This window comes from Molossus molossus, unplaced genomic scaffold (genome assembly GCF_014108415.1).
Source record: "Molossus molossus isolate mMolMol1 unplaced genomic scaffold, mMolMol1.p scaffold_m16_p_19, whole genome shotgun sequence".
NCBI classification, from domain to species: domain Eukaryota; kingdom Metazoa; phylum Chordata; class Mammalia; order Chiroptera; family Molossidae; genus Molossus; species Molossus molossus.
Window position 1 is genome coordinate 8,812,232 of NW_023425354.1, and position 14,281 is coordinate 8,826,512.

The 14,281-nt window shown below is 45.9% G+C and overlaps 1 protein-coding gene across 2 annotated transcripts; it reads right to left on the reverse strand.

Moving 5' to 3' along the window:
• Positions 1 to 2,002: 2,002 nt before the first annotated feature.
• On the reverse strand, positions 2,003 to 11,751 carry KCNJ2 (potassium inwardly rectifying channel subfamily J member 2). Of its 2 annotated transcripts, none has more exons than XM_036268766.1 (2): positions 11,552 to 11,751; positions 2,003 to 5,834 (listed from the first exon to the last, which is right to left on the reverse strand). In XM_036268766.1, exon 2 carries the CDS (start codon positions 5,617 to 5,619, stop codon positions 4,336 to 4,338), a length of 1,284 nt encoding a protein of 427 aa, XP_036124659.1. In that variant the 5' UTR covers positions 5,620 to 5,834; positions 11,552 to 11,751; the 3' UTR covers positions 2,003 to 4,335. The 2 variants fall into 2 exon arrangements, with proteins under 2 accessions (XP_036124659.1, XP_036124658.1); XM_036268765.1 differs by lacking the exon at positions 11,552 to 11,751 and adding an exon at positions 10,724 to 10,881.
• Between the last annotated feature and the right edge of the window lie 2,530 nt (positions 11,752 to 14,281).

A 14,281-nucleotide genomic window follows, 5' to 3' on the forward strand; every position in this document is an offset into this window, starting at 1 on the left:
TCATGGACTTGGTTCTTGACGCCACAGATAAAACCTAGCCCGCTGTCTGCAGCTGTAAATAAAGTTTGATTGAACCACAGCCGCACCATTGCATTCATAGTAGTTTGACCGCTCTCACGCTACGAGCTCAGACAATGTTCCGCAAACCGAAAACTTTTACTATCTGACCCTTAACGAAACACATTCACCTACTCCTGATGCTTAACATGACAATAACAGTGTCCCCATTTGCTTTTTGAGAATGAGATCATATATAAGGCAGAACCCCACAGAGTCTAGGCTCCGGGAAAAGGGACACTGGTCATTAAACAAAAATATCCAAATCTAAACCTTTATCACATTTCACGGACGTTTTGTTTGCTTGTTTCTAGGTCTTTTCTATCCTCTCTCCGCCTGGGTCGTTCTGTCCACAAACAAAATATGAGCTTGACTTCCTCTAACTTGGATTAAACTAATCCGCCACCCCACCCACTGCACCTGCCTGCTGAGGCAATTTCTATGGCTCCATTCATGCAAAGCATCTGGGTTTCTGCCCCATTGTGCTCCACTGTGTATCCCCCAGCTCGGTGATTCTCCGGCGGCACAGCGGAAGCCCACAGATCTTGCACCAACGTGTGTTCAACGTTGAAGTTTTTATTTAGAAATAATAAAATAAGACATAATATATAAAAATATGTACAACCCATGGTTTGTGCAGTACAATAGGAAGACTTTAGGTACAAAAGGACAGCAAACGGGAAAATAGGAACTAACATGATTGTCAGAGGCCGGGTTTGTTCAACTTGCCGGAGGCCAGAGCTGACACCCAACGTCACTAGAAAAGAGGTTCTAGTTCTGAGTGGGGGGTGACTATGCAACACTTTTTTTTTTCCACCTTAACATCAGTAGACACGGAGTGAAAAAGAACCCACTCGACTCGTCAGGACAAGCTTCTTGCCTTTACTAGGTGGGTTATGGTGTAATGTGAGCTGAGATTTGTTATTTGCAAGGGTAACATGATTTGGGGGCGGGGACACAGCTCGTGAAATAGACATCAAGGTCTGGGATGGGAGTTCGTAGGGAAGAAAAAGGAGCAAAGAAAGACATGATGCAGAAACTGAATTTTCTCGGAAAAGGTAAAACTTCCTTCAGGAATTTGGAAAGGACTACAGTGCTAGAGTGTGACATTCTTCAAATGTCTGATTCAAGTATACGCTTAGAGGGATAGAAAACTATTCCTTTCTCGATAATCAAAATAGAGTTCGCTTTGTCTACATTTTATTTAAAAATAGGATCACCAAGAATCTATGCCTCCTCCCAAAAATAGAATGCCCAGCGAGATATGGGCACATCACCCTTTGAAAGGGAGTAAGTCCTAAGTAAATTCAACAAGGGTTTGCTCGCAGTGGAGAAGCAACATGTGTCTAGGACTAGACCCCAGACGTTCACGGAGAGTCTCTTCAGTCTGCATCCCAATGACATGTGTGCACGAATGAAGGAGACCCAGGCGATAAGGACAAATGTTTTGAAGGTAAAAAGCAGCGAAAAAATGTTGTGCATTACTTGTGTCTTGGCTCTCGACGAAAAAAAAAAAAAAGCCATTTAATACTAATAACTAGAAAAAAGCTTTCCAATGAACAGTCCATGCTGAAATAAATAACCGAAGAACATAGCAATACAAACCTTATAAGGCCAGTAAATATCTGCTAAGACCATGCTAACCGGTAGCATATAGTACTGGCTTTCAGAAATCGCTACACTGACATCATACTTCCTATGGCAAGTTTGTTTCCCTTTACAGACGTCTATTTACATTTGGCTTTAAATATGAAAATATCTGATAAACTTTATAAAATGTACACTTTAAAAACATAGCTTTTGCAAAATTTTCTTGAAAAAAAAAAACAAAACAAACAAACAACAAACAAACCTGTGCACCAGAAATTTTAGATTTTTTTTTCCCTCTAGTTCAGAAAGAAGTTGAAAGATCTCCCTCCCTCGTCCCTGCCCCCACGCCCACCCCTCTTTCCAAGAGCTCAAGTCTTTTTGTGTGTTTGGGAGGTCACCCCCTCTCCCCACTGTATCTTCATTTAACTTACGTTATCACTGAATACTCTTTGGTTTGATTATTTTCCTTTTGCAAAATATCAAAATAGCAGCAGCGGAAGCCCTCAGTACCCTCTCCTTAGTCCACGGCCGAACTGTTGTCCCTTTGGCTGATTTGTCTTGTCCACTCAATCCCAGTTCCTCCAACGCTCTGAACAGCTTCCCAAACCTGCCTCTAACTTGGGGTTTCGAACAGCATCCACTTCTCTGTCTTCGTGTCCGTGAAAACAGCCCACGTTCCGAGCCCAAGGTCACTGAAGGCTGACAGCAGGTCCCGGGGCCGACTGCCGGCCCTGCACTCAGGTCTGGCTGCTCAAGACCCAGAGACCATCACAAACGTCAGTTCACCAAATACAGGATTCTGGAACAAGCGATTTTTTAATGGCATACGGGGTATAATACCGTAAGAGAGTTGGTTTGGTTGCGAGACTCCAATTTAAAAAGAAAAGTCAGTAACCCCAGAATTCACATACGGCATACTTTAGACAGGGAGGGGAAAAAGAGAGAGAGAGAGAGAGAGAGAGTGAGTTGCATTATTAAGCTAGAGAAGGGGGGAAACTGTTTAGGAAGTCAGGCAGCCAGGCAGGAGAGGCTTCTGGGAAACCATGTGCTCTCAGTCCCCCTCTGTAGGGGTCCCCAGGGGACAAGGGTCAGCTCGGATTCAATCACAAGTGTCCCTACATAAAGGGAAAATGACCCTTTCAGACCATGCTATCTCCTTTGCTTGTGATGGTGTTCTGCTTTGTATGGCTCTTGGTGACCCTAAAATACTGAGATATTTTCATTCCTACTGTCTACCATGAAAATAAGGCCATCATCCTCTCCCTCCTGAAGACTTGGGCTGATGTACCACATCCAAGGGGCTTGCCCACATCTCGCCACCTCCCTACTGGGGCCTAGAAGCCCTCTGGGACACGGTGGGACTCTCTCCCGACACACTGACTGGAGGGAACCAGCCTGTGGGCTCCTAGTGTGGCATCTTTTCTAAGGCAAAGCCAGTCTGGACGTGTCCCGGGCGTGCGGGAGATGAATTCAACTGCAAGAGTTTCATTGCACTTTCCTTCCACGTTGGATGGCTCAGTTTTGAGGATGGCTACTCAATTCAACCGAGGTCTTAGCTTATGGAATACCTTTTGGAATGTGCTAAAAAGGAAAAGCGAGAAAAATCTGAGAACGTGTCAGCATCTCTCACCTGATGCATTAGCCGGGCCAGCACTGCCTTGCACGAAAGAAAAGTAGTGTATATGTGTGTGAGCTTCCGTTCCCCTTTCTTCTTCCCTTTTTTTTTTTTTTTAATACAAAAGTTACATGAAAGAACAAAATTTTAAAAGCACTACGCTCACTAGACTCTGTATGGACGATGTCCTATTTTCTAGAGGGCGGTTCAAGGTCTTGCTGAGGTTCAAAGTCATGGTCGCTTGATTTCAAGGCAGCTACGGAGCTTTGCTTCCTTTTTAGTGTCAGCTCCACTGTGCAAACATGTGCATTATCTTTGGTATTCATTTTAGGTAGTCTAACTTAAAATTTGAGATAACCCATTAACATCATGAAGGAAAAAAACAAAACAAAACACACAACCCGGAGGCTACCATTTGGCTAGCATTACATAATGCCCTAATGTAACCAGAGAAAGAGAGAGAGAGACGGAGAGAGAGAGAGAGAGAATATCAATTCTAGCAAACAAATTACTGGCCTCAAAAAAGCAGGCTCTCGTTTTGGCAGCTAATAGCCAACACTTGCCACTTTGAAGCACATACCATGAGCTTTCAACGAAGTTCAATACTGACTTTTAAATTACACGAAAGAAAAACTCTACACAGCCACAAAAGCACAATTTGTGCCCGTGTAGTTAGCAGCTTTTCGAGATTAAGGCAGAGACTCTTGCCTTTGTTATGCCATTAAAAACATTCTTGTTCCCTAAACAGAAGCGTTCTGGATAAGTCAAATACCCAACCAAGGCTTGCCTGCAGGTTCAAGTCTTGTGAAAACACAACACAAAACATAAACACCCCATAACTTATTCTACAACGTGTGTATGTGCCATCCGGCCACGGGAAGGCGTGTTGAGTGTTTTCTGTTCATCTCGGAGCTGACAGTCTTCCTGGGAAAAACCGTTGTGTTCGCCTCAGTCGCTGGCGGCCACTTGCCTTGACCCACCTCTTCGCCGGTACCGTCGTCTGAATCGCTGTTTGGGGCCTTGGACCAACAGGCTGTGTTTGAACGGAACTATTCCAGGCAGGAACAGGCCAGTCATATCTCCGATTCTCGCCGCAAGGGCCTGGGCTCTAGAGGTACGCTGGCCTGGTTGTGAAGGTCCATGTCGGGGGGCGTGTCCGTACTGGTGCTTTCGGGGACGCCGTTGTCACTGTCGTCTTCCTCTTTGCTCGTGAGGGCAACTTCATTCTCGTAGCAAAATGAATTTGCGTTGGAGAGGATGTATTTCTTCTCGGCTAAGTCCCTGGCGCTGCACAGGGGCGTGTTGGGCACTTCGTAGGTCTTGTGGAACCGCGAGTAGTCCACTTTGTAGTAATGCTTCTCCTCGAACAGGACCGGCTCGTAGCGGTGGCCCCAGAGGATCTCGTTCGCCAGGTACGAGCTGCGGCACTGCGTGGTCATGGCCGTGGCCTCCACCATGCCCTCCAGGATCACCACGATTTCGAAGTCCGCGTTGTCGATGTCCTGCTTACTCAAGTCATAGAAAGGGCTGTCCTCGTCGATTTCGTGGACTATCGTGATCGGGGACACCAGAAATATGCGGTCAATGCCACTGTCAAACCCCACGTTGATATCGATTTGATCCAGGGGGATGTACTCCCCTTCGGACGTAATTCTGGACTTGAGGAGCTGCGCGCGCACGTGCGCCTCCACCAGGTGGCTCTTCCGAAGGTTGCCCACTCGCCACATCAGACACAGCTTGCCGTCCCGCATGGCGATCACAGCGTTGTGACTGAACACAAGAGTCTCGTTTCTCTTCTTCGGCTTCGCCATCTTCGCCATGACCGCGCCGATGATGAAGGCGTCGATGATGCAGCCCACGATGGACTGGAAGACCACCATGAAGACAGCAACCGGGCACTCGTCCGTGACGCACCTGAAGCCATAGCCTATGGTGGTCTGGGTCTCAATGGAGAACAGGAAGGCAGCGGTGAAACTCTTGACCTCGGACACGCACGCCTTGCTCTCCTTTGTTGGATCCAGATCCCCGTGGAGCAGAGCGATCAGCCAAAACACACAGCCGAAGAACAGCCACGAGAGCACGAAGGCCAGGCAGAAGATAACCAGCATCCACCGCCAGCGGATGTCCACGCACGTGGTGAAGATGTCCGCCAGGTACCGTTGTCCCTTCTCGCCCACGTTGATGAACTGAACGTTGCAGTGCCCGTCCTTCTTCACAAAGCGGCTCCGGCACTGCTGTCGGGTGTGCACTTTGCTCTTCCCGTTCCCAAAGCCATTCGCAACCGCCATGGTGGCCAGCTTCATGCCGTCTTCTTCCGAAGACACAATGCTGTAGCGGTTGGTCCGCACACTGCCCATCGCTTCTGCTGGGGACTCCAGTGCTTCTGCTTTGGAAAACAGTCTGAGTTTTTGCAAAACCCTTTGGAGAAACAGTTTTGAATGCTCAGTGAGGACACACACCAAAAAAAATAAGGAGAGATGGGGGTCTCCAGGAGCCTTGAGGTTCTAGCAAGGTCTGTCTACTGACATGCAGAGTTACCTTAGTAACTCAGCTGACATCCAGGGAACAGGTCCTGCCAAAAACAGAGAGGTCATTCATTACAAAAGAAGTCATTATTAAGGGCTCTGGGCCCTAAGGCAACATTCCCTAGCAAGACACAGAGCCAGCTATAGATAAATAGACCTTACATTGAATTACTGGGTTTTTAATTCTTTGTGCCCTAAAAGATTTTTTTTAATTTCATTTCAAAGCATAAAATCATTAAACACAGAAAAGTTAGTCTGTGACAGTCATTCCACCAAAATTTCAGGTCCTTTTTCTCCTGCTTTCTGTAAGCTATCTAAAATATTTTATTTTATGGGTCTACCTCTCCCCCCTCATCCGCTTCTTCTGCTTTGTCTACTTGTAAGGGTCCCAAGTTATCAAGCAGAAGACAGACTTTCTAACACCAGAGTGTGTCATGCGGTTTTCAGAACTCGAACACATCCAGAGAACACTCCAGGCGAATGCAGAATGTTAATACTAAGGTGCAGGTGCATTGTGGGAGAATATGACAAGGCTGAAATCAGAAGGGACAGATTATTTCGCTTAAATGATGAAATTGAGCAGACAGTCCTTAAAATCATCTGAAATAGATCCCAGTTTCTGGGGACTGTCTGGGCTGGCTTCATCTCCACACACTTCAAGCAGCCACTATGCAGAAATGCCCGATAACATCTCTGTCAGTGCAAGTGATTCTCACTTGAAGACGCAAGTTTGCTCTGGGGGATAGAGAGCGAGTCTGTTGCCTAGCAATCAGAGTCCTGAAATTCTCCGGAGATGGGGCTGCCATGTGTAATGACAGGCTCGGAAGTAAGGACCTTTGTGCCCAAGGACCAGGTCTTTAGTGGATTGAGATAAGGCAGGAACTCATTTCATGTGAGTCCACTTCTGTGTGTTCCCAAACAGAGGCAACGGTGGAGGAATAGATCATAAATGTCAGTCGGCTTATTTTCACTTCCAAGCACTGCTGTTTGCTATAGGTTCCTATGGAGAAGGCACTCACCTTTACCTAATGTGAACAAACAGTCGTTCTCAGTTTCCTCTTGCCTTATCCTGTCCTAGGTAAAAACTATCTGTTGACTTGAACTTTCCTTCTTGGCCAGAAACACTTTTTTCCTTGACTGCTTAACAAAAGCCTCAGCAAAAAGTCTAGGGTGTTTTCTTGATTGACTATAAATGCATGCAGCACAGAATGAAAAAACAGAAGCAATTCTCTGCATGTAAAGCCACCAAATCTGTCTTAAAGGGGGACCAGGAAAAAGAGATTGAAACCCGAATAATGAGGACTCCACTTTTTCTTTCTCCTTCCAAACTATAATGAGATTAAGCAGTTCACAAAACCAATTCCAGCCAAGTCACCTGCAAACAAAACAGCAAATCCCGGATGGTGTTTTTGTGCACCCCTTACAGACAGGCAAGGTGCATTGTCTTTGAAAACTGCCTTGTTACAGTCTTCTCCCTCTTCATCCAAGTTATTATGCAAGAATGTGCCCCAACACATTTTTCCTGAGATTAGTCATCTGTGAAAATTGCAATGTGTGTTACATTTTGGCAGCTTTTGACACCTAAATGATGCCCGATTTGAAAGTGTCTTTGAATTACTTTATAAAAGAAGTTACTGTGCCTTCCCAGTCTTCCACCTGCTTCAATGTTTTGTCTGCTTCCCTATGAAGTTTGTACTTGGACAAAAGAAACAAAACTCCTCGTCCTCAGGGTTCTAGATACTGGACATGGAAAGAACTTTTTAAACAAAAAAAAAAAAGACAGCGATTTCAGCTTATTTGGCTCATGTGAAATTGCCAAGCATTTCTGCAAAAAAAGGGTGATATAACACCAAATACAGGTGTACTTTCCCCCACCCCAAAAAGAGGGGTGAGGAAAAGGCATCATTTAAATAGTACTTGTCTCCTTGAGCTCTGATTGACTTCAGAACCTTATAATTGACCCCAAGAAATTCCTTTTTCATGATTCAAAATAATCCTTCCACTCGAGTTAGTATTAGGGATCACCAGCAGACAATCTCAGATTTCTTCTGACTTATTTCCGCACTTTTCCAGATTAAAGTAGAGCGACCACAGGAAATCTAAAGACTGAATAAGGACTTTCCCAAAATCTTGACCCCAGGACATCAGTCTGAAGGCCACAAAACACACATTACCAGCTTCCTCTGAATAGCTTTCCGCATTTAGACCCCTGAAGAGAGCCTGGACTCAGCGACTATCATTGTCTTGTTTCCACTGCTAATGACAGACTGTGTCCCGCCCACATGCCCACGTCACTGACAAATTTTACCATTTCTGCCTGGAAAGGGAAAAAAAGAATTTGGGGAGGCAAAAGGGAGGCTGTTGTCACTTTGGATAGGTATGCTCCCAAAGAGACGATGCGTACACATGTGTGCACACACGGTACATGCATTCATTTGCTTGAGCTGATTCAAAGGCAACAATCTAGAACCTGTTTTAATATTCCACTAAGAAGAATTTCCTTGCTCTTCCCTTCCTGAAAACCACCCATTCACGAGCATCTGGGGAAGCTTCCATTAGGAACAGGGCTTCTGTGCAACTTTATTTTAGGGACAGATTCAAAATTATTACTTGAGAAAGAATTGATGAAGAGCAGATGAGAACACTAAGCGAAGCGACCCCCTGATGGCAACAACTCGGGAGAACTGGCATCTGATTGGGCGGGCAAAGTACAACGTACCCTCTCAGCCTAAATATTTAAGGTCCTGATGTAAACTTGAAAGACACAAATCATCTTTCACCCAGGCTATAACCAACGAGGTAGAAAATGTTTCTGGGAAATGGAGAGGCTACATGTAGGGCTGTTCATGGTAAGCCTATTTATAGGCTGAGCCAAAATTAAGCATAAGCAATGGAAAAAAATAGTTCAGTGCTTCAATCTTAGGTAGATGTTAAGGGAGAGAGAGAGCTATGGATAAAAAAAAAAAAATTTAAAGGATCACAGGGGGTAACTTAATGAGTGACCCTAAATCATTTTTACCATAGAGGAAATATTTCCAATATGGATGCTAAAAACCAGAAAAATGTAACTGTGAGCAATAAACAAGAATAAATGTGTCCCCTAGTAAGCTCACCGGGTAGTGAGAAAGTTTCTAAGGATGGGAACTAAGGCTAGGGGAGGAAAGTGTTCTGAGCTTAGAGAGAGGTCTGCTAATGAGTGTTTAGTGTGGCTATTCCCCAGCTGACGCCACACAGGCCAGCCTGCCTGTGCTCTGGGCACATGTTGCTATGTGAGCACAACTGCTAGTAAAGTAACCTCTTAGAAGCTCAGTAAACAGAAGGGAGGGGGAGGGAGAGGGGAAGTGGAGGAGGGGCGGGGATACCCATTTGTCTGTGTGATCAGTACAACACTGACACAAAACAACGCATGTAGCATCACTCAGCACGTGCAAATGCTGGAAAATATATGTATTTGGTACACAAAAACATACACTAAAAACCTTAAAACAGTCCATCTGTTCAGGTAAAGATGTCAATCTTTCCTGCTACTCAAATGTCATACAAGGACTCGACAGCTAACAGGAGATTCTACAACTGGAGAGTCTCAAGGAAGGAGAACTATTATGGGTTTTTTTTAAATGCCAAAATACAGGAGTTTAGAACAAATATCCCTAGGGACACCAATAACATAAAAAAAAGTGCCACCAAAACATGAGGGGGAGGGGCTGAAGGCACAGTGAAATGACCTTGACCCCAACTCTCACCCCTCCCACAGTCCTTGAAGTCACACCTCTTACCCCTGAGCAGAGAGATTTTTCTGGATAATGGCAAATCTAAATAAAACACTTGAGGGTGGGGGTGGAATCCAGCAGGAAAAAGGTAACAAGTCACTGTAATATACAGCAGACATACAACAGTGGTTAGTGAGAGGAAATCTCATCGCCTATAGATTATTAGTGTGAAAAAAAGTAGTAAAAAGCAATATGCATTCTTTGCATACCCAAAACATGTTTTCAAATAGCACCTTAATTCCTACCAGGTAAATCCTGAGTTTATGACACTCCCCAGGATTCACAGTCCTGGTTACCATCCTACCCATATGGCTTACTGAGGCACAAACACTGAACTGCCCATGTCTTATCTCTATTTTTTTTTTTTTAACTGTCACGATCAGTCTATGTTATGATGCAATCTTTTTGCAGAAAACGTCGTTTCCACCACTGGGCTCCCTAGAAACCATGCTGTCTTCTACTTAGGTATTTATTATTATTATTATTATTATTATTGTTGTTGTTGTTGTTGTTGTTGTTAAGAATTGTAAGTTGCTTAGGGGAGAGTGACCTAATAGTGTGAAAGTTTTGCGATCGATCTTGAGGCTCAATTCCAACTCGGGCTCCCGCTCTCTTCCCCAGCAAAGCAACTTGGAGACGCTTGCTCTGCTTGGAACTCGATGCTACACTCGAAGCAATGACAAAGAAGAAAAAAGAAAAGAAAAAAGGCCACGGATCTAGACTACTGCTGAGCACCAAGATCTGCCAAGGTTTCAGACCAGGACTCTACTTACACTTCTAACCCCCACTCTCGCTTTTTCCCCTTAGAGCGATAATCCAACGCCAGCTCCCTCACCCTTGTCTCCAAGCTCAGTATCTCGCTACAGCTGGTGCATTGGAAGTTATGAACACAAACAGATGCTGCAGAGAAATGTTTCTATTGCTCAACTGTTCCAAGCATGTCTCAGTATTTTTAGATCTGGGGATGTTCTGGTGCGCACACAAACTCTATAGGCATGATCTGGGACTCGGGAGCGTGGGTGAGCGCTACTGCAGCATGACAGCTGGGCACCGCTGGAGCGGCGGGGCAGGGTAGAGTCGGGAACGGCAGCCCCAGTCCACTCCCAAGGACACACAGGCGGCGAGACAGGAGGGAAGGAGGGAAGAAAACACATAGCAGCCCTTACCTGTTGCTGGCGCAGGAGCATGGGGACATGGAGTGGAAGTAGGGGGGCACAGAGGCATGTAAGATCCAGGAGCTGGTAAGAGCGAGTGAGCCAAAGCAAACCAGAATTTCCAAGACCCAGCTTGCCGGCGCGGGGGAAGGCTGCGCGCTGGCCAGGGATCCAGTGCGCTCTGCAATATCCTGGGCTCTTTTGAGGCGGCCCATGAGATACCGGCCAGCCTGGCTCCGCCCCCCGGCCGCTGCCGGCCAATCGCAGCGCATCTGGCCGCGCGTCCGGCCCCGAGAACCGCGGCGGGGAGGGGAGGATGCTACACCCGGCCCAAGGCTCCGCCAGCGAGGAGAACCTGCCGCGGCTTCCACCGCCTCCAGTCTCCCAGCCCGGTCCGGGAGGCCGGCCCCGGCTGGGCAGGAGGAACTGGCGCCCAAGCTTGCACAGCAGCAGGTGGGAAGCTCCGCTTCCGGGCTTTGGCAGCTGCCTAATTGCAGCCTGGCCTTGGGCAAAGTTTCCTACCCTGCGCCGAGCCCCACACTTCCCTTTTTCTAGCCTCGGTGGCCACTGGGCTGGGCGTGCTCCTCGAGGGGCCTGCGAGGTGCCAGTGCCAGGGCGAAACGTTTGCAGCCGGGGAGGATTGCACTTCGCCCGGAGCGCGTCCTCCCTTCTCCCCTCCCACCCACGCCCCCTGAATCAGCCGCAGAACTTGCGCTTCGCGGAGGAGCCGCGAATTAAATGCGGAAAGGGACGGCGAGCCCAGCTGCTTCAGACGCGCGCCCGGGCTGCAGCTGCAGAGCTGCTGGGCTCCGCTCCTCCCGCGGCTCGGCAGTTACTTACAAGGCGCCCGGGTTTCTCCGCGGGGTGAACGGCTCGTTCCCTCTCGCGTTGGCCTCCCTCCCCCCTCGATCGCTCCCTCCTCCACCGCCTGACGCGCTCTGCTGATCTAAAATCAGAGCAATTAGAGAGTAATGAATTCCCTGGAACAGCAACTCCTACAGACAGACACTCGAGCTCTGCCCTCGCGGCAGCGCCTCCCAGCCCTCATTCCCGGCAACCGGGCAGGAGCGCGCGGACCCTTTAAAAACCCAGGTCAGGTTCAGTGTTAACTGGGCCTGGAACCTGGAACTTCGCAGATTAATCCGTGTGTGTGTGTAAACTAAATAGTAAGTGCATAATATATTGGCAGTCTTTTCTTACCGCCGAGTTTGAAATCGCTGTGTGTTTAATGTTAATTTCCTTAAGCGATCCAATTAATCGTTTGTGCAGTTTATTTACTTCTCTCAAAGGCCTCCTAGAGTCGCCAAACGACTTCAACAATCTAGTTCTTATTCTGAGCGGCACTGTCCCGCTGGATTTGGAGGGGGCGGGGCGGGGGCGGGGGCGGGAGCGGGGGGCGGGTGGAGGTGAAACTAGGAATACCAGGAAAGGGTTTGCGCCTGTGCTCACCTCTGGGCTTCATATCCTCACACGGCCTCTAGGAGGTGCTGGTGAAATGTGCTTAGGCTTTGCAGATATGCACTTAATCCTGCGTTAGCCAGTGTGCCTCTTTTCCTAGCACTGAGCAAACCATTGAAACGAAAAGGGTGTGGAGTCGGTTGTGCACGCAGTGTGGCTGCTCTGATAGCCACACACATTCCGGTCCCATTGCATTTTCTGCGAGTGCGCAGTACCGCAGGCCCTGTTACCTACCGTTTTGCCTTTCGAAGCCCTGTACATGGGAATGATGCTTCACAAGGGAGGTCCACCTTGACGTTTATTTATTAAGTCGTGTGTTATTTATAAACAGCTTCAATGAACTCTGCAACATAGCTGGATGGATAGGAAACCAGGCTGTAGCCCAAAGCTAAAAGAACCTGGAGATAGACAAGCTAAGTCTAGATAGCCCAAGGACAGAGAATGTTACAACTGACTCCACTGTTGAGATCCTTCTTCTGAAATGTTTCCTATGGGATTTCTTCTAAGAAACAGGTGGGAGAGATCTAATTAAATCCTTAAAACATATTAAGCTGTAATGGAAAAAGGAAATTAATCATTGATGTATGTTCTCTTTATTATGATTCAATATGTAGGTCTGTAGATGGATACAAGTTTTCTAAACCACATGAATTCAGAGAGGCAACACTTTTATTTCCAGTTTTTTCTCTCTTTTTTTTTTTTGAACATCAATCACCCAGAAAGAGATGTCATTTCTCTGGAACTTTGATTGAAATGGTTTTAATATTCTACGTTAAATAAACTGAATACAACACAGGCCAAGGTAGTTTGATGTGGTAGGACAATCTTTAAAGAAATGAACACCAAGTTATATGATTGTGGTTGGTTGTATAAATTGAGTTATGGGGAGAGGTAAAAAACATATAAATATATATATATATTCTTAAACTCATATATATAAGTCCCATGGACTTATTCCTTGAAGTAGAAAGTTAGAGAAAAGTGGATTATTTTAATAACCAGATCTCCAAGCTGAATGAAAATGTTTACCTTATTTAGCTAAATAAAGAAACATGAAAGATTACATGTTGTAAGCAACTGAAACATTGTGAACATGTTTGCACTGATAGCATGATAGCACTGATTGATTCCATTGCTTCATCTCAGAAAGGAAATATATATAAATGTGCATTTTAATCAGTGCCTTTTCCGTATGTCCCTATCAGGAAAATTCTAGTGTTCCAATGCGATCAGCGCTTAGATCAATGTACTTCTTAAAGCGATGTGTGATACAGATTTCTAGTCACACAGTACACTTTCTTTTGGCTGAATCAGTCTTTATTTAGTAAAAATCCCCATTAGTTTTGGACACCACTGCAGGTGGGTGTTGGGATCCTTCCATGGATTAACTCTTTCCAAGGAAATGAGTTATGCTCTTACTGATTCCCTCTACAGTAACCACCAATAATATGAGAGCCAAATATTAGTCACAGTCTAGATCTGCAGTTGGAGTATGAATGGTTGGTTGGGTGACGCAGAAGGGGATTGTTCCACTGGGAACACAGATCCTTCCTTTTTACTAATATAAAGCTCTACAGCAATTAGATATAGCTTGACTTCCATTAATCATGCATGCAGTCCAATTTCACAATGGAAAGAGCTGAGGAACTCCTATCATTTGCATCTACTAGGTATTAGAACCACTTACTCTTGTTCACAGCAGTAATTAACAGTTACAATAAATAAATATCAGATTGACTTGAAATGTAGACAAGATGAGTTTGCAATCATCTGCGATGGGGACAAGCCATCTTCAATGGTATTTTAAGGCAATGAATATATTTTTATCTGTTAGAAACCAGCTTTGGCAAGTTCACTTACGGCATTGGTGAGTTTAATCTTCACTTACGGCATTGGTGAGTTTAATCTTCACTTACGGCATTGGTGAGTTTAATCTTCACATTAGGGTCAATAGATGGATTTGTTGGGTACCTCCTTTGTACTTTCACTGTATTCTAGGTTATGATACAGGGGCCACAAGAGCCCTAGGAAGAACAGTTGCTTCCTTGTAATAACTGACCATCTCCAATTAAGCAGACAAGCCATGCGCTCGTGAAATCAAACAACAGTAGG